Source organism: Scyliorhinus canicula, chromosome 20 (assembly GCF_902713615.1).
Source record: "Scyliorhinus canicula chromosome 20, sScyCan1.1, whole genome shotgun sequence".
NCBI classification, from domain to species: domain Eukaryota; kingdom Metazoa; phylum Chordata; class Chondrichthyes; order Carcharhiniformes; family Scyliorhinidae; genus Scyliorhinus; species Scyliorhinus canicula.
Window position 1 is genome coordinate 60,791,201 of NC_052165.1, and position 21,200 is coordinate 60,812,400.

A 21,200-nucleotide genomic window follows, 5' to 3' on the forward strand; every position below is an offset into this window, starting at 1 on the left:
CTTCATCTGTGAGTCCAGACAATTAGTGCTGGCAGACTATTCCCGGTGTGGGGGTTGGGAACTTCATAGCTGAGTTACATCTTGTCCTTACCTGATTTCCAGAAGCACATCTTTCAGCACTCATCAGGGGGTGCTAATTAGATGCCGAAGCCGACTTTCTCTCCCTGGCTAATGCTGTCATTCCTATTAGTATGCTAGCTAAACTAACCCTGCACCGGCCTCAAATCAAAGTTGAATCCTTCTTTTTGTGTTCCATTCCAGTCGATACATTCACTTGCTGAGGCAGCCAAACAACTCAATGGGAATGATTCTTTTTAATGATTGATGGCACTTTAGTGTTTGAATCATAGAATCAGAATTTACAGTGCAGAAGGAGGCCATTCGGCCCAACGAGTCTGCACCAGCTCTTGGAAAGAGCACCCTACTTAAACCCTACTTGAACCCACACCTCGACCCTATAATAATAATCACTTATTGTCACAAGTAGGCGTCAATGAAGTTACTGTGAAAAGCCCCTCGTCGCCACATTTTGGCGCCTGTTCGGGGAGACTGGTAGGGAATTGAACCTGCTCTGCTGGCCTTGTTCTGCATTATAAGCCAGCTGTTTAGCCCACTGTGCTAAACCAGCCCCTGTAAACCTATCCCTGTAACCCAGCAACCCCATCTAACGCAAGGGCAATTTAGCATGGCCAATCCACCTAACCTGCATATCTTTGGACTATGGGAGGAAACTGGAGCACACGGAGGAAACCCACGCACTCACGGGGAGAATATGCAGACTCTGCATAGACAGTGACCCAAGCGGGAATCGAATCTGGGACCCTGGCACTGTGAAGCAACATGTGGGCAGCACAGTAGCATTGTGGATAGCACAATGACTTCACAGCTCCGGGGTCCCAGGTTCGATTCCGGCTTGGGTCACTGTCTGTGCGGAGTCTGCACATCCTCCCCGTGTGTGCGTGGGTTTCCTCCGGGTGCTCCGGTTTCCTCCCACAGTCCAAAGATGTGCAGGTTAGGTGGATTGGCCATGATAAATTGCCCTTAGTGTCCAAAATTGCCCTTAGTGCTGGGTGGGGTTACTGGGTTATGGGGATAGGGTGGAGGTGTTGAACTTGGGTAAGGTGCTCTTTCCAAGAGCCGGTGCAGACTCGATGGGCCGAATGGCCTCCTTCTGCACTGTAAATTCTATGATCTATGATCTATGCTAACCACTATGCTACCGTGCTGCCCACTTTGGATGTATAGAAGCCACACAGTCCGTGTAATTGCTTACCTGCCCAGCTGGACAACAATATCCCTTTAAGAACACTTCAATGGCGCGTGCTACTGTTAAGATTATTTCAGCAGAAGCAATAAGAATGCACAGGGGCTTGTTAAATCTTATTGACAGGTTTAGCAACCAGAGTGCAAGTGTAAAGGAGGACAGAAATTGTTACATTTTGTTGTAAAATCTTATGCAATGCTTAATGAGCACAGCTTAGTTTATTTATATCAACCAGGACGTTTTTTAAATTACAATGTAAGCCTACCAAATGGTTGTTATATTTACAAAGCACAAATTATTAAAACTCAGCATTCTTTATAAAATGTTCTGCCTGATTATGTCTGCCAATTATGCAGAGATATAATAGGTAGTGGTTTCAAGAATTTGTTCAGCAGACCTTCCATGGATCTTTAAACCACTCCTCTGTGCATTCCAACCTTAAACCATTTTCTCTCTTTGCTCTATTGATCCTCTGCGATCAACCCATTTGAATGTTGCTTTCATGCTGCCGGCAAGTGCTATGCACTCATTCATTTGTCCTTGTACTTTGCAAATAAGCAGTGCAAGATTCGGACTGTGGCTTTGCTGTCCAGATTTACAATATCTGTGGAGAGACAGGGAAGAAAGAAGCTTTCTTTTTAAATGTTTAATCACCAGATAAATACGGTGCCAGTGAGCCCATCTTAACTTCACTGATTGAAAAAAAACTTCCACTGTTGTGGTGCACATTTAAATGAACACCGTTATGTTTTCAGTATATATTACCAGAGGGGAAATGATGTGATTCAGGCTCGCTGTGAGGGAACCAAACATGTCAGACATGCATCCCATTCCCTGGGGCCTGTTTAATGTTTATTTGGTAGTGAGCACAAGGAGAAGTAAAAAAACAACATCAAATATCACAATCCCCCAATCAAATCATCCAGCTGGCTCTACAGTTTTCAGAACTCTTATAGGACCTGAATTTCCAATCCAAGTCACAATTATTTTTTCCATGAATAAAGATTTCCTGATCTAAGTTTGCTGTTGCCCATATATATATATCTTTGTCCCTTTGTCCGCTAATGGCTTGAAACAATGCTCCTGAGTTATTCGCTAAATACCGTTGTAATATCTTGTGTCTGTAAAGACAAATGACAGCATTTACTTTGTTGCCCCAGGGGATGAAAATACAGATCTGCTCCAAAAGATAGGAAAATCTGAAGTACTGCTTATTTATCTAGTTCCACATTTATTGAAGGCCTAAATAACTTATCTTCATTCATGGAGTAAGTGCCTCAGTTTCTTCAATGTACCTCGTAAGGAAGGAATCAAACTTATGACTCTTCTCCATCAAGAAATCCAGTAGGGAATTCAGAAGAATACCTTCACCTCAAGTGTGGTATGTGTAACCACAGAGAGCGGTTGAAATGAATTGTATAGATGTACTTAAGGGGAAACTAGACAGGCATATGAGGGAACAAAAACAGAAGATGCTGGACACTCTCAGTAGGTCTGGCAGCATCTGTGGAGAGAGCTCACTGGATGAGTCTGGATGACTCTTTGTCAAAGCTCTGTCAAAGTCTGTCAAGTGAGCCGGGGCCCTCCGGCCCCAGAGCACCCAGATGCCAGGGACACCGAAGGCCATGGGACGAAGTAAGCAGCTGGCTGCCTCCACCTCAGCTGTGCATCCTGGGGACACACCTAGACGTAGTGGCAAAGCTAGGAGGGCCAGGCACTTTGAGGATCACTGAGGTCACCGGGGGAGGAGGTGGGGGAGGGGGGTGTAGGTTGGGGGGGAGGGGGGGTGGAGGTTGGAGAAGTCGGGGGGCGGCACCATCGGGAGTGGGGTTTATACAACACATTAAACCATTCGCAAAACCATTATGATGCTTCTGTCCCTTCTGCAATGCGAGCTGACCTCTGAACCGTATGCCCATCTCTCCAGGCATCCCTCCCCCCCTTTACCGTGACGCTCACCCACCCTCCGGCGTGGACATGTCCCCAGAGCTGTGGCCCATCCCCTAGGTGTTTGGATGTTGCGCGCATGGTGTCAAGCACAGTGTCCAGGCATCAAGCTGTGATTGGGATGCTAGGCAATGACTCCCACATGCTACATGGCCGACCCACCCACTGGAATCCCTTGGCATCTGTGAAGTGCTCACTTACCCACGATTGCTAACTCCCTATTAACAATAGCCTTCAGCCGCGCAGTCAGAGACCTTGGCAGCCGGTGTGGGTAATGAGTGTTTTTTGGGGCAGGCAGGCAGGGACAGGGATTGCCCCCGGAACGGGTAGGTGATCCAGGGGTTGGCATGGTGATGCTGCGAGCGGTAGCCAGCACACACCCTCACTTCCCTGTGGCGGCCCAACCCTGCAGAGGGTCCCCCACACCTAGCCGAGGGTCCCCCCAACCCTCCCCTGGGTTGGCATGCCCAGCACCCAGGGCTCTTTGCTTGTGAGCAAAGATGGCTACTCATCTCCTCGGCTCCCCACAGAAGCCCTTCCGGCAGGTTCACGTTTTTCAAAAGGAGTACTGATCGGCGCCAGCGTGACCACTTGCTGGGGAGGCCACTGAATGATAGGAGGCTGTTGGATATGGGGTCGCTCTCATTGATTGTGTGGAAATGGGGCTTAAGTGATGATAATTGGTTTCTCACCATGCTACAGCGAGATCCCGATTTGACCTACTGGAGCGGGCCGGTTGCATCGCAAACTGTTTGGCGCCTGGCGCAAACCTCGTTTTTGGCCTCCCCTGCTATTCACCGGCCTCATTACGCTTGAGCGAGAGCATAGCGAGGCCTGAGAATGGCGCCAATAGAGAGAGAAACATGAGGTGCTGTTTCACATCTGTGACCTTTCACCAGAAAACCTTAAGCACCATCTTATGATAAAAATATAAGTAACAACACAGATCAGGGCACACACCAAACATTTATTCCTGTAGCCCAGAGCAATGTATTTGTGAGAGGAGAGCACCACACCATAGTACCTACTCATAAAAGAAGTTAAAAATCATATTAGTCAAACACAGGTTCACAAAGGTGATTGTGCAATCTTTTTTCTTTGGAATCATTTTGCCTCTATTATGTATTAAATGATGGTGCAGTGTGTACTTGCTGCTCCAGGTTCATTTGTACTTCAGGTGTGTGGTTGTCCTGCTTTGGATTTGGATCGAGTAACTGCTATGAAGGGAGTTTGTTCTCATCAGGGCCCTTCTGAACAGACTCATTTGATGCCTCACCATTGGCACATGAACAGGCGGCTCCAGTGTTGATGCGTGCAAGATACCAAGAAGAAGTTATCGTACATGGGCAGCACGGTAGCATAGTGGTTAGCACTGTGGCTTCACAGCGCCAGGGTCCCAGGTGCGATCCCCTGCTTGGTCGCTGTCTGTGCGGAGTCTGCACGTTCTCCCCCTGTGTGCGTGGGTTTCCTCCGGGTGCTCCTGTTTCCTCCCACAGTCCAAAGACGTGCAGGTTAGGTGGATTGATCACGTTAAATTGCCCTTCATGTCCAAAAAAGTTAGGAGGGATTATTGGGTTAGGGAGGTAGGGTGGAAGTGAGGGCTTATGTGGGTCGATGCAGACTCGATGGGCCGAATGGCCTCCTTCTGCACTGTATGTTCTATGTTCTATATATAGTGAATTCACATGGGCGCGATTCTCCGCTGCCCACGACGGGTCGGAGAATAGCGGGAGGGCGACTCCAACATTTTTCACGCCCTCCCGCTATTCTCCCCCCCCCCCCCCCGTCACGGCCGCCCCACGACACAAATCGCTGCTCGCCGTTTTTTACGGCGAACAGCGATTCTCCCCAGGCCAATGGGCCGAGTTCCTAGGCCTTTATGTCCGTTTGTACGGCAGCAAACACACCTGCTTGCTGCCGTCGTAAAAACGGCCGCAACATGCCCGTTCTGGGCATCCAGGGCCCCGATTGGCACGGCAGTACCACGGCCGTGCCAAGGGGGGCATGGCCCCGCGATCGGTGGGCACTCTTTCTCTCTCCGCCGCCCCGCAGGATCAGTCCGCGGGGCGGCCGAGGGAGATGACGGCCCCGCGTATGCGCGGGTTGGAGCCGTCCAATCCGCGCATGCACGGCTGACATCATCGTGCGCGTCAGCCGGTGTGATGTTTGGCGCGCGTCGCTAAGCCTGCGATGCCGTGGTTCACGAGGCCCCGCTGCTAGCCCCGCCCGGGGGGGAGAATCGGGTCCCGGGAGGGGGCGCGGAGGCCGCCGTGAAACACGGCCAGTTTCACGGCAGCCTTTACGACTCGCCGCATTTGCGGAGAATCGTGCCCCATATTCCTAGTTAAATTATCACATAAGAGACTCTTCCGTCTCTCACAAACCGGCTTCCACAGCTGACTGGCATGGTTCCTCCTCTTCATCCTCAAATTTATCCTAAGACTGAACATCAAAGGATGCAGCGAATTCCATTAATCATCCTCAGCCAGGGCCTCCCCTCTTTACAGCGCCTGGTTGTGTAAAGTGCAGCAGAGCACAATGATCAGTGAGACATGAAGCAGAGAATATTGCAGAGAGCCACCGGTACAATCATAACATTGAAATCTCATGTTGAGCAGACCAATGATTTGCTCGATGATGGTCCTGGTAGATGTGTGGCTCTCATACTGCATCTCAGCCTTTCGACATGGATTTCCAACCAGGGCCATCAGCTATTTCTTCAGCAGGTATCCCTTGTCTCCAAGAAGCCAGCCATTGAAAGGTTCTGGGTGGCTAGGTATCCTGGCACTTGGAAGCATCTAAGGATGTAGAAGACATAACTACCGCCAGCATAGCAGGCAGACACATGCATGTAATCGATGGTCACATGGGTGTAATCGGTGACTCCTTGCACTTTGAGGAATCCAGTTATACTTGCAAAGCTTTTGGCTATCTCAGCCTGATCTGCATTTCAGTGCTCAATGTAATGAATCCATTCTTATGCCTGAACATTGCATCTGCCACTACCTTGATGTAGTTGGATCTGTTGGTTGCGAAATGCATCAAGGGTCTCTGGCTGATGCCTAGAATGACCCCATCAGGCAAAGAAATTCAAGGTGACAGTTAGCTTCCAAGCAATAGACATAGCCTGGCCACCAACACAAATGGAACTAATCTCCCCAACCAGCATGTCACAGAGGGATGTGACTGTTGCCCTGGAGAGATGTGGTCTTCAAAGGCTTTGGTACCCTGACAGCAACAAGTTGGTTATCCTTGCCTGTACACTCTGTGGGCAGAATAGTGTCTTCTTCTACCTCTGGTTGCTTGCTATTGCTGTCACTGTTCTGCTGGCCTTTGCGCAAATCACCTGTCTGGACCACAGGGTGTACCTTACCCTGGAGAGCTGACTTCTTCGGTCTCCTTCTCCTTTCCTCCACACTGAAGGAGGAGACTCCTCCAGATTGCACAATGGATAACAATGAGCTTTTGGTGTTAAACTGGATTAAAAGTCACTATGGCCCTGTCTTTAGCCCACCTTCCCTCTCACTCTCGCCTTATGGCCGGCTCAAAGGATTGAATCCATGAAGTGAAAAAACTGGCAAAACGTTGTTACCTTCCCCAACAGACTCTGCTGCTAAAGGTCCTTCCTCATACCTGGTGTGACTCACTCTCAATCTATTTCCCATGCGCCTAATGAAAAATGGAGAGGGACGGGCAACACGGTGGCGCAGTGGTAGCACTGCAGTCTCACAGCGCCGAGGTCCCAGGTTCGATCCCGGCTCTGGGTCACTGTCCGTGTGGAGTTTGCACATTCTCCCCATGTTTGCATGGGTTTCACCCCCACAACCCAAAAATGTGCAAGGTAGCTGGATTGAACATGCTAAGTTGCCCCTTAATTGGAGAAAATGAATTGGTTACTCTAAATTTATTTTTTTTTAATGGAGAAGGACATCTAAAAATGGAGAGGGACATATAAATCAGAGTCAGTTTCCTCATCAATGATCTGAAACGGTCTTCAATTCGATTTTTATTTATATGGCAGGGGGATTGGCAGTCTGTCAACTTTAGCACCGCCATTTGGACACATAAAATCCAGCCCTATGTTTGGCCATTTAGTTCTGGGGTCACTGACAACAAACTTTCTACAGAACTACTTTCTTTCAGCTGATTCATTTTCCTTCAGGTAAATTCAAGAAGAAACAGATATAAAGGTCTCATTTATAACAATGGACTCGATTTAATGGGAAAAAACAGTCCGTTTTGGGCACGTTTAGCGGAGTGTTTCCTAGCACTTCCAACGCTGAGAATGACCCCGCTATTAAATGGGGCTCTGCTTTCTTGGGCCTTGGCGAGGAACGACCCGTAGAGGACGCACTGAAAGACTCATCTCTCGACTGCCGAGCTCAGCTCACCAGCGCAGAAAGAGATCGGGGCACCATTTTTGAATGGTGCTCCAATCTATCGATCTCCCACTGTGGCTTTTGGACTCCGCAATGCCTCAACTTACCAACTAGGAGGTCCTTGAGCTGCCGCATCCTCTCTCATAAGAGCAGCGCACCCCCAGGCCCGATCCCTGGCATGGACAAAATGCCACCTGGGAACCTTGGCACTGCCAGGCTGGCAGAGGCACAGCCAGGGTTATGGTGTTCGGGCCGGAAAGTGGAGCTGAGTCCACAAAAGATCAGCCATGATCTAATTGAATGGCGGAGCAGGCTCGAGGGGCCAGATGGCCTACTCCTGCTCCTAGTTCTTATGTTCTTATGTTCTTATACCAGGGCATTGCCATGGGTGGCATCTGGGTGGTACTGCCAGGGTGCACAGGTGGCACTTCCAGAGTACCAGTGCCACAGTGCCCGGATGGCATTGGGAGTGGCAGGTAACACCCTGCCGAGATCACAACCACCAGGAGGCCCACTGCCCATTTCACCTGGGAGAACACCCCCCCCCCCCGAAGTGCCGTTACGCCTGGTCCACGTTTGTGGAGACCAATGCGAAACGGATAATTCTGGAGCAGACATATTCAAGTGAGCGTAACTGTTCACTTGAATACTTGAAATCTGGATACCTCCCATTGAGGTTGAAATCTAGATCTCGCGAGGCGCAATGAGCATCGTAAGCATCTCAAGAGGCCTCTCGTGAGATTTCCCGGCCTTGTTGCAGCCCGAGTCGGGCACTACGTGCCGATCGAGTGCCCCAAAGTTTCCAATCTATGTTTTTTGGGTTTTTGTTTTAGAAATTTAGAGTACCCAATTATTTTATTTCCAAATTAAGGGGCAATTTAGCATGGCCAATCCACCTAACCTGCACATATTTGGGTTGTGGGGGTGAACCTCACGCAGATATGGGGAGAATGTGCAAACTCCACACAGACAGTGACCCTGAGCCGGGATTCGAACCCGGGTCCTCAGCGCCGTAGTCCCAGTGCTAATCACTGTGCCACATGCTGCCCCGGTTTCCAATCTAATTAATACTCAAGTGAGGGAATCTGGATGAGATTTTCTGGTCACGTCCAACCCAACACCAGAAATTCCCATCCGAGGTCAACGGAAACATTGAGCATCGAATTCTCCATCTCGCCTATGATGATTCGCTGGGTGAACGGGACTGGGAGATTTCTGCCCTACTCTACTTTTTTGTGATCCAAGTATCCCAACTCAGTTCCAGTTTTTAAAATCAATTTTAAAAATTTATTTTTTTCCAATAAAGGGGCAATTTAGAGTGGCCAATCCACCTACCCTGCACATCTTTGGGTTGTGGGGGCGAAACTTTCGCAACACTGGGAGAATGTGAAAACTTCACACAGACAGTGACCCAGGACTGGGATCGAACCTGGGACCTTGGTGCTGTGAGGCAGCAGTGCTAACCACTGCGCCGCCGTGCTGTTCTGTTAGATTCCAGTTTATGGAAAAGTTTAAATTTATCGCTACAGTAACAATGATGGAACTTATAATGCCTGCCATGTAATTTTCACATCAGGCAGTCCAAGGAATCACATTCGTAACAAAGAAAATATCACAACTTTCTACTGCAACATATTGTTAATATTCAACAAAGTGTAAAAAGGCCTCCTTATTTTTCGAAACGCTCACTGACCTTCAGGATTGACTGGATGCTTCAACAATCCTCTCTCTTTAAGAATCTCCAGCACAAAAGTGACATTGTGAAGCTGCAATTGAATACATCAAATATTATACTGTAATGTGACTCTGTGCAGGGAAGGCAAATTGCTTGGATTACATTCAAGAAATAAAGAAGTGAATTTAGGTTGAAAATATGGATTATATTATGTGTTTCGCAGTAGAATCTTTGTAGAAAGTAGACAGCAGCCCCCCTCCTCCCCCCAATCCACTGAATTCAATAAACTCAACTAAGCTTTGTTATGATATGCAAACATGCACCCAATGAACACTCAGAATAGGATACAACCAATGGGCAGTCAGGACACTCAGAGGTGGCATCACCACAAGGGGGCACGACATAAACACTATAAAAGGAATGATGCACTCACTCCCTGCCTCTTTCTACAGACAGACATCTAGAGAGTTAGACAGGGTTGATCAGCAGCATCACACCCCAGCACGTGGCTTAGAGCAAGCTGGTACAGTTAGACTGAGTTACTACAGTTAGATTAGTAAAGAGTCAAACTCATTTGACAACTGTGTTAATAGTTCAATAAACACGTTGAACTAATTTCAGAGTCTGGAGCATCCTTTAGTTAAGACTGCATCAAGTAGCAGCCTGTGTTATCCGAAGCAGCATAACACACCAAGGGTCAGGGAGACTCATCCAAGACTCCTCTGGATGAAGTGATTGTGATTCTGACTGTTGGACATTTCATACAGCCATTTTAAAAGCTTCACATCACTTGAACCTCAAACAATACACAAACCGAGAGAAATCATGTATTAAGTTAAATGAAGATCTAGGATATGGAAATTTACAGTTATCTATAAAGTCTAAACTATATGGCATACCCACGTAAGGCTATCCTTAGACAGCACCTTCCAAACCCACCACCACGACCATCCAGAAGGACAAGGGCAGCAGATAACTGGGAACACCACCACCAGGGGTTTCCCTCCAAGTCATAAACTATCCTGACTTGAAAATATATCGCCGTTCCTCCACTGTCATTGGGTGAAAATCCTGGAATGCCCTCCCTAACAGCACTGTGGGTGTACCTGCACCACATGGACTACAGCAGTTTAAGAAGGTAGCTCCCCATCAGCTTCTGAAGGGCAACTAAGGATGGTCCAACCAGCGACACCCACATCCCATAAGTTAATTAATAAAAAAATACAGCAGCAAGCTATGCTACAATGTAATAGGTTTGCACCAATGATTCATCACAAGATGGCTGCCCATGGGAGGCTCTGAGTTAAATGGCATTGCCCATTGCGATTCAATGTAGTCGACCTCACATTGCTTATGTTCCCATCAGGAGCCTGGCTCAGATTCCTACAAGAGATTGTTTGTTTCCCTTTCAGCTGAAATGCGATAAGAAAGCTCAAGAAGAAAAAGACTAAAAAGGCGACATGTACAAGTTGGGGAGGGAGGTCGTTTTTTAGAACTCACCCTTTCCTTCTGGTCTGAAGGATTCAAAAAATATTCACTGAGAGGAATGAAGTAGTCTTCGAGCTGCCCAATGAGCAGGATCAGGATCACCCCATTGGAAAACTGGTAAATAAATAGAGCAATGGACAGAAGATCAATTGGTCTATTTTCAAATGATGAACATTTAACTAATGATTAGATGCAACAACATTCTTCACCCGAGTAGAAATAGGCATTCAGCAGGCTTTTGCAACATTGTCTCCAACATTGCAATGGTAACAAATGTATAAGAGAGTGGGATAATAAACTAAATTCAAAATACTTACTGAAATCAATCACTCCGTAAATTGGATGGTCCAACAGATTTGTTATTATTTGTTTCTAATTTCAAAACTTTGCAGTGTGAATGATTTGATTAGGTTCCCACAGTGGGAGGATGGTCTTAATTGTTATAGATCATAGAATCATTCAATCCCTACAGTGCAGAAGGAGGCGATTCAGTCCATCGAGTCTGCACCGACCCTCCGAAAGAGCACTCTACCCAGGTCCACTGCCCCGCCCACCCCACCCTATCCTTGTAGCCCCGTAACCTAATCTGCACATCCCTGGACACTAAGGCCCAATTTAGCATGGCCAAAATAGTGCTGATGTACTTCCACAGACACCGTGTGCCCCAGACTCAAGGTCGAAACAGTTGTGCTTGACATTTACTTCCGAATTATACAACACTGAAAGTATGGCTTCAGTAAAACACTGCAACATCTTTGGGCTGTGGGGGCGAAACCCATGCAGACACGGGGAGAATGTCATGGGCATGGGCAAACTCCACACAGACAGTGATCCAGAGCCAGGATCGAATCTGGGATCTCGGCGCCATGAGGCAGCAGTGCTAACCACTGGGCCACCGTGCTGCCCCAAGGATGTTTCATCTGTCTTCTCAAGTGGGTGTAAAATTCCCATGCCACTATTTCAAAAAGGAACGGAGGAGTTCCCCTCCGTGTCTTCGCCAATATTTGTCCCTCAACCTGTCACTAAAGATAGTCTGGCATTATTACATTGCTGCTTGAGGGGGCTTGCTATGCTGTGCAAATTGGCTGTGTTTCCCAATGTGACTACACTTCAAAAGGTTGTTCATTGGCTGGAAAATGCTTTGGGAAGTCCTGAAGCCACAAAGGGGTGCTATACAAATGCAACACTTTCTTCATACTTTGTGTTCAAGTGAGGAACCTGAGAGAATTCCATTTTATTGTTCTAATCAATCAGCTGGAATTCAAAGTGATGCCACTTTGTCAGAGAGTACTGTTAAAAGACAGTCCCAAATCAGAATAATACTGATGTGGCAGATGCCGGCGTTGGACTGGGGTGAGCACAGTAAGAAGTCTGACAACACCAGGTTAAAGTCCAACAGGTTTGTTTCAAACACGAGCTTTCGGAGCACTGCTCCTTCCTCCGAAAGCTAGTGTTTGAAACAAACATGTTGGACTTTAACCTGGTGTTGCAAGACTTCTTGCAGAATAATACTGTTCACAATTAAGCCTTTGGGGAGATCGGCAATCTTTCTCATTACTGTGATAGATCACAGCTAATTATTACAATGATTACTTGCGGAGAATATCTCAGCTCTCCTCCTGAGCCAGCGTAGGTGGATGGGGCTTTTCCAAGAGGCTGCATTTCAGGCCCCAAACCAGAGACAGGCATGCATACCACAGCATTGCATGCTCCTAGCCGTCAGAGCATACTGCCTCCCAGCCGTTTATGCCTGGAAAAGGTCAGGAACTCAAGTCAGGGTCAGGATAAAAGGTGAGATGGGAGGTGCACAGAGTAGGGGGGGGGGGGGGCATGGTGTGTGTGGTGGGGAGGGTCTGTAATTCAGGGCTGGATAGGGAGGACACAGAAGGGCCTGGATCTATGATGGCTGGGGGTGAATGGAGAAGCAGAATGGGAGGCAGAAGAGGGAGAAGAGTAGGTCTCGAAATCGGTGGGAGTAGGGGAAAGCGCAGGAAAGGTGAAAGTGTTTGGAACTCGGACAGGGGCAGAGGAAGGAAGAGGCCAGGAAACCGATAGGGGTGAGGGAAGAAGTGAATAAAGAGTGCTGATATAAACCATATCGTACAGTCCTAGAAGGGTGTAGAAATAAGAAGACATGCGGGTTAGTGTAAATAAGTTTCAAAAACTTGCCGGACAAGTAGAAAAGGTTGTAGAAAGATTTATAGGATCATAAAAACATAAGGAATGGAGCAGTAGATGACCATATGTCTCCTTGAGCCTGCTCCACCATTGAGCCTGCTCCACCATTGAGCCTGCTCCACCATTGAGCCTGCTCCACCATTGAGCCTGCTCCACCATTGAGCCTGCTCCTCCATTGAGCCTGCTCCACCATTGAGCCCGCTCCACCATTGAGCCCGCTCCACCATTGAGCCCGCTCCACCATTGAGCCCCCTCCACCATTGAGCCCCCTCCACCATTGAGCCTGCTCCACCATTGAGCCCTCTCCACCATTGAGCATGATCCTCCATTGAGCATGATCCTCCATTGAGCCTGCTCCACCATTGAGCCCGCTCCACCATTGAGCCCGATCCACCATTGAGCCCTCTCCACCATTGAGCCCACTCCACCATTGAGCATGATCCTCCATTGAGCATGATCCTCCATTGAGCCTGCTCCACCATTGAGCCCGTTCCACCATTGAGCCCCCTCCACCATTGAGCCCGCTCCACCATTGAGCCCATTCCACCATTGAGCCCCCTCCACCATTGAGCCCCCTCCACCATTGAGCCCGTCCCACCATTGAGCCCGTTCCACCATTGAGCCCGCTCCACCATTGAGCCCCCTCCACCATTGAGCCCGTTCCACCATTGAGCCCGCTCCACCATTGAGCCCTCTCCACCATTGAGCCCTCTCCACCATTGAACCCACTCCACCATTGAGCATGATCCTCCATTGAGCCCGCTCCACCATTGAGCCCGCTCCACCATTGAGCCCTCTCCACCACTGAGCCCTCTCCACCATTGAGCCCCCTCCACCATTGAGCACGCTCCACCATTGAGCCTGCTCCACCATTGAGCCTGCTCCACCATTGAGCCCTCTCCACCATTGAGCCCCCTCCACCATTGAGCCTGCACCACCATTGAGCCTGCTCCACCATTGAGCACTCTCCACCACTGAGCCTGCTCCACCATTGAGCATGATCCTCCATTGAGCATGATCCTCCATTGAGCCCGCTCCACCATTGAGCCAGCTCCACCATTGAGCCCGCTCCACCATTGAGCATGATCCTCCATTGAGCCCGATCCACCATTGAGCCCTCTCCACCATTGAGCCCACTCCACCATTGAGCCCACTCCACCATTGAGCCCACTCCACCATTGAGCCTGCTCTACCATTGAGCCCGCTCCACCATTGATCCCGTTCCACCATTGAGCCCACTCCACCATTGAGCCCACTCCACCATTGAGCCCACTCCACCATTGAGCCCACTCCACCATTGAGCCCGTTCCACCATTGATCCCGTTCCACCATTGAGCCCACTCCACCATTGAGCCCGCTCCACCATTGATCCCGTTCCACCATTGAGCCTGCTCCACCATTGAGCCCGCTCCACCACTGAGCATGATCCTCCATTGAGCCCACTCCACCATTGAGCCTGCTCCTCCATTGAGCCCGTTCCACCATTGAGCCAGCTCCACCATTGAGCCCTCTCCACCATTGAGCCCTCTCCACCATTGAGCCCACTCTACCATTGAGCCCCCTCCACCATTGAGCCTGCTCCACCATTGAGCCCACTCCACCACTGAGCAAGATCCTCCATTGAGCCCGTTCCACCATTGAGCCTGCTCCACCATTGAGCCCGCTCCACCATTGAGCCCGCTCCACCATTGAGCCCTCTCCACCATTGAGCCCTCTCCACCATTGAGCCCACTCTACCATTGAGCCCCCTCCACCATTGAGCCCGTCCCACCATTGAGCCCGCTCCACCATTGAGCCCCCTCCACCATTGAGGCCCCTCCACCATTGAGCCCCCTCCACCATTGAGCCCGTCCCACCATTGAGCCCGCTCCACCATTGAGCCCGCTCCACCATTGAGCCCTCTCCACCACTGAGCCCGTCCCACCATTGAGCCCCCTCCACCATTGAGCCCGTCCCACCATTGAGCCCGCTCCTCCATTGAGCCCGCTCCACCATTGAGCCCCCTCCACCATTGAGCCCGTCCCACCATTGAGCCCGTCCCACCATTGAGCCAGCTCCACCATTGAGCCAACTCCACCATTGAGCCAACTCCACCATTGAGCCTGCTCCTCCATTGAGCCCGTTCCACCATTGAGCCCACTCTACCATTGAGCCCCCTCCACCATTGAGCCTGCTCCACCATTGAGCCTGCTCCACCATTGAGCATGATCCTCCATTGAGCCCGCTCCACCATTGAGCCTGCTCCACCATTGAGCCTGCTCCACCATTGAGCCTGCTCTACCATTGAGCCCCCTGCACCATTGAGCCTGCTCTACCATTGAGCCCCCTCCACCATTGAGCCTGCTCCACCATTGAGCCCGTCCCACCATTGAGCATGATCCTCCATTGAGCCCTCTCCACCATTGAGCATGATCCTCCATTGAGCCCGTTCCACCATTGAGGCCGTCCCACCATTGAGCATGATCCTCCATTGAGCCCGCTCCACCATTGAGCCCGTTCCACCATTGAGCCCGTTCCATCATTGAACCCCTCCCACCATTGTGCATGATCCACCAATGAGCCTGCTCCACCATTGAGCCCGTCCCACCATTGAGCTCGCTCTCAGCGGTGCTCAGAGACCGTAATTGTTTGGAAAGGCCAGATAAACTAAGGTTATTCTTAAAATGAGTGTATTCTGCATTCATAGAACATATAGTGCAGAAGGAGGCCATTCGTCCCATCGAGTCTGCACCGGCCCACTTAAGCCCTCATTTCCACCCTATCCCCGTAACCCAATAGCCCCTCCTAACCTTTTCTTTTGTCACTAAGGGCAATTTATCATGGCCAATCCACCTAACCTGCATGTCTTTGGACTTGGGAGGAAACCGGAGCACCCGGAGGAAACCCACGCAGACACGGGGAGAACATGCAGACTCCGCACAGACAGTGACCCAGTGGGGATTCGAACCTGGGGCCCTGGTGCTGTGAAGCCACAGTGCTGGCCACTTGTGCTACTGTGCTGCCCACATGGTGATTCCTATCACCATGCATTACATTAGATTTGTGTGGTATTTGCCAGATTCAACTATTCCAATGCTCTCCTGCTCAGCCTCCTACCCTTCCCATGAACCTGGACTCATCTAAAACTCTGCTACATGTACCCTAACTCTCAAAGAACAAAGAAAATTACAGCACAGGAACAGGCCCTTCAGCCCTCCCAGCCTGCGCCGATCCAGATCCTTTATCTAAACCTGTCTCCTATTTTCCAAGGTCTACTTCCCTCTGTTCCCGCCCATTCATATACCTGTCTAGATGCTTCTTAAATTATGCTATCGTGCCCACCTCTACCACCTCCGCTGGTAAAGCGTTCCAGGCACCCACCACCCTTTGTGTAAAAAACTTTCCACGCACATCTCCCTTAAACTTTCCCCCTCTCACCTTAAAATCGTGACCCCTTGTAATTGACACCCCCACTCTTGGAAAAAGCTTGTTGCTATCCACCCTGTCCATACCTCTCATAATTTTGTAGACCACAATCAGGTCCCCCCTCAACCTCCGTCTTTCCAATGAAAACAATCCTAATCTACTCAACCTTTCTTCATAGCTAGCACCCTCCATACCAGGCAACATCCTGGTGAACCTCCTCTGCACCCTCTCCAAGGCATCCACATCCTTCTGGTAATGTGGCGACCAGAACTGCACGCAGTATTCCAAATGTGGCCGAACCAAAGTCCTATACAACTGTAACATGACCTGCCAACTCTTGTACTCAATACCCCGTCCGATGAAGGCAAGCATGCTGTATGCTCAGGTCCCATTCACCCATGTTCACTGACCCACAGTGGCTCCTGATCCACAAATTTTAAATTCTCCTTCTCATGTTGAAGCCGCTCCATCCTTCACCCGTTCCTCTCTGAATCTTTTTCCATCTGAACTCAGCAATGTGGGCACTGTACATCTCTTAGCTCCGTAATATGGTGCTGTTCCTGCCAGTTTTGACATATCACCAATGTTCCCATGACTGAGGCTGCCCACTAACTTCATATTTGTGCTCAGCCTATCAAGTGGAGATGCACAATGAATAGACTAGATTTCATAGAATTTACAGTGCAGAAGGAGGCCATTCGGCCCATCGAGTCTGCACCGGCTCTTGGAAAGAGCACCCTACGCAAGGTCAACACCTCCACCCTATTCCCACAACCCAGTAACCCCACCCAACACTAAGGGCAATTTTGGACACTAAGGGCAATTTATCATGGCCAATCCACCTAACCTGCACATCTTTGGACTGTGGGAGGAAACCGGAGGAAACCCACGCACACACGGGAAGGATGTGCAGACTCCGCACAGACAGTGACCCAAGCCGGAATCGAACCTGGGACCCTGGAGCTGTGAAGCATTTGTGCTAACCTCAATGCTACCGTACTGCCCATACATATATACAACATACATACATCCATACATACATACTATATACAATAAATAGCCTTACCAGAATTTGGCAAAGCGTCAGGCTCAGACAGGAAACTGGAATATAGCTCTTCAGTTTCACAGACCACTTCTCTCACAGAATTTTGAGTCTCTCATCCCAACAAAAATGACTGGGCATGGTTGACACCATCGCTCTGGCAGAGTGAGGCCTCTTAGAGCTGGGAACAGGCTCCAAACAGATCGGGGCGCCCTTTCCAGCGCTGCAGCCAAACGGCCCCCAGCCCACCACATATGTCTAGGTGGCTCAACCCCCTCAGACATTCATCGCTGGAAACCAACCCCCCTCTCTCAATCTCCACTCTCCCTCCTGTCCACCACACATCAACACAGCACCCCCCTCCCCCATGGTGTCCCCATTTGGGTACACCCCTGGCACTGGTTAGCACTACCAGGTTGCCAACCTGTGCTGGGGCAGTGCCGGACACTGCCTGGGCATGCCCCCTCACCCTTCCCGAGGCTATACATACCTCAGCATCTCCTCAACAGCCTCACACATGGCCCAACCTGTTGTCAACCTTGCCGACGTCGCGTCACATCAGCGAGGTGTGAATATTTAGTGAGGGGGGAATCATTCGGCGGGGGGACTGTTAATAAATGTTAATATTTTTAACTGTTATTAAAATGGGCTTCACGCCCTGTGTGTGGCGTGAATTTCATGATGTCGCTGGCGAGGGGCAGAAAAACTGGGAAACGCAATCTCTCTGGGGAGATTTCCCGCCCTTGCCGTCAATCCAGTGGCCGAGGAATGCGGCCTCAAGATTCGGATCTATATTGTGAGTAAACCATAATGGCGAAGATCTGAAATGGTTTTACAGCTTGAAAAGAAAACAAATGAAATTTTTTTCAGCAACAATTCTGACAATGCAAAGTTACATCTGCCGAAATGTAATTATTATTTTCCTCATCAGGGATCCACTGTGACCATTAAAATCAGTCAGGGATTGATTCACTTGCCCACTATTCTCTGTCACTAAACTGTCAGTTCTATCGACATCACTAGGCATGCTCAATATCTGTCAACTAGATTTTAAGGGCAGCCTTGGCTTACATTGAATGTGTTATAATCTATAGGAAAAGCCTTAGATTTTCCACACATTTGACTACGAATGGGTATAAAACTATCCTATCTAAAGGCAATATACAAACCTGTGTACTGAGGTCTTTCACAATCACACCTAAACTTCCCAGATGTTTGTTAGCGAAATGAAGCATTGCCTAAAAGAAGAAAAAAATAAGAATTTAACTCTGAGCCAACATGAATTTAGAGAGTCATAGTTATATAGAGCCATTATTACAGAGGAAGCCATTCAGCCCAATGTTATATTACTTGGTTTAAGTAATATATGTCGTTAGTAACTGTAGATGACGTTGAAGAACACTCGAGTCTTTGGCGTAAACTGAAAGAATTTATTAAGTAACGATGAAACTAATAAATTAGTTTGACACTCCACTGAATTAACTCTAGCAATAAAGTAAGGATAAATAACTGTACAAACTGTATCTAAGCTACACGTGATGTCTAGGCTGTGATCTTACTCTGCTACACTGCTGCTATCTGATTACTCCTGCGTGGAAAGAGAGCTAGAGCTTCTGGGAGCTCAGTTATATAGTGGGTCTTGTAATGCCCTCTAGTGGTAGTACTAGGTGTTGTAATTAACCCTTTAGTTACATGTCTGTCTGCATATCATTGCACCCAACAGGTCCATGCCAATTCCTCTTAGAGCCATCTAGCCATTCCCTCTCCCCGCTCCAATCATACAGTTCTGTAAATTTATTTTCCTCAAGTGTCCACTGAATTTCCTTTCAAAATCGTTGAATCTTCTTCTATCACATCTTACAAGTTTCAGTCACTGTGTAAAAAGATTCTTCCTCACATTTCCCCTCCATTTGTTGCCCAAAAGCTGAAATCTGTGTTCCGTCATTCTTGTACCATCAACTAATTGAGACAGTTTTTTTTAAAGGCCCCTTCTCCAAATCTGTTATCATCTTGTATAGTTCTACCAAATCTTCCATCAATCTACTTTGCTCCACAGAATGACATCCCAGCTTCTCCAACCTACCCTTGTAGCCAAAATCTCCCATTCCTGAGGTGATTCTCGTAAATCTCCTTTGCACCCTCAAGCATGTTCCCACCCTTCCTAAAGTATGGTGACCAGAACTGGACACAGTTGTGGCCCATCCAAAGCTTTATAAAGGTTTAACATAATTTCACAGCTTTTCTACTTAACACCAGTATTTATGAAGCCTAAGATTGCATATGTTTTGTTAATTGATCTCTCAATTTAGTCCACTACCTTCAATGATCTAGCTATGAGCCCCCAGGACCCTTTGTCTCTGTACACTTTTTAAAACTGTGCTATTAAGTCTATATTGCATCTACCAAACGTTCTACCAAAATGTATCACCTCTCACTTCTCTATAATACATTCTTTTTGCCACTGCTCCCAGCCTATGGCCAGACCTCCTTGCTCTTGTACTCTACAACCCTATTAATAAAGCCTAGGATACAGTATGCTTTATTAATCGTGCTTTCAACATACCCTGTCACTTTCAATAACTTATGCACATATACACACAGGTCCCTCTGCTCTTGCACCCCTCTTCAGAGCTGGATCCTTTATTTGACATTGCCTTTCCATTTTCTTCCTACCAAAATGAATCTTGAGAGCAGTGGAGCATACTATATCCCTGAAGGTCACCCAGTCTGCTGTAATGCATTGAGTGCCCATTTTCACTGTGAATCTCAAGTTTCTCTGAAAATGATTTCCTCATGACTGCCTGTTTGAGCCTTGAGACATTGAGACACTCCTGGACGTTCAGGCCCTGGTAGTGTCTAGTGGGATAGATCTTTATGTTTAGCTCTGAAATGTTAAGACAGTGATCAGTACAGCTTTCAGTGCTGTACACAGGCTGTGAGAGGAGCAATATCGAGGCTGAGGATGATGGTTAAATAACCTGTAATTATTCACCACCTAAGCCCCTGCATAAAGAACTTGGGTGAGCTACTGAAGGGCTGCTGCTATCTATGGAACTGTAACAACTTGTATTGATATAGCCTCTGTAGCTTTAGTTATTCATGAGGAGAAAGATGGGGAATTTGGAAAATATAAAAATAATGGCAAGCAACATAAGAAAGATAACGTAACTGGAAATTTAATACCTGCTGCACTATTTTCACTTTGTCAGGACCAAGTTTAAACAGATCACTGATGCCATCAGCTTCTAAAAATATAGAAAGAGTACATAGCAAGGTAATATTAATTCACAGCATGAGTTCAAACCATGAGAAAACAAGTACTTGAGCTTTTAATTTGAAAGCACTTGGACTCAATTTAAAACTGATTCAAACATGCCAGAGACCCAGCAGTAAATCACAAATCTTATTTTTTTGAACTAAGAATTCCTGACCTTGAAAGGAGTTATTTAAGTCAATTTCAAAATCTGAAAATGACATTGGAAATGGAGTAAAGTAAGGAGGAATGGCACACAGCTGTTTAAATGTGTTCCAATTTAGTTCTTTGTCTACATATACCCTCCCCTTGCCCGGATGAGTGAGGTTCAACATCATCCAGGGCAAATCAGCCCCCATGATTGGCACTCGTTCCACAAGCATTCACTCCCTCCACCACTGATGCACAGTGGTAGCAGTGTGTGCCATCTACAACCAAGGAACTAATCAAGTCTCCTTAGACAGCACATTCCAAACCTACTGCCACTACCATCTGGAAGGGCAAGGGTAGCAGATACCTGGGAACACCACCACCTGCAAGCCACCCTTGACTTGGAAATATATCCCTGC

At 48.3% G+C, this 21,200-nt stretch overlaps 1 protein-coding gene across 1 annotated transcript in view; it reads right to left on the reverse strand.

Moving 5' to 3' along the window:
* Positions 1–1,437: 1,437 nt before the first annotated feature.
* The window catches only part of parvg (parvin, gamma), a 55,097-nt gene continuing 35,334 nt past the window's right edge, over positions 1,438–21,200 (reverse strand). The window contains exons 9-13 of the mRNA XM_038781154.1: positions 20,562–20,623; positions 18,548–18,616; positions 10,766–10,867; positions 9,284–9,356; positions 1,438–1,868 (exon numbers count right to left, since the gene is read on the reverse strand). Coding sequence (XP_038637082.1) covers positions 1,795–1,868; positions 9,284–9,356; positions 10,766–10,867; positions 18,548–18,616; positions 20,562–20,623 — 380 coding nt within the window. The 3' untranslated portion in view covers positions 1,438–1,794. The remainder of the gene's footprint in view (positions 1,869–9,283; positions 9,357–10,765; positions 10,868–18,547; positions 18,617–20,561; positions 20,624–21,200) is intronic.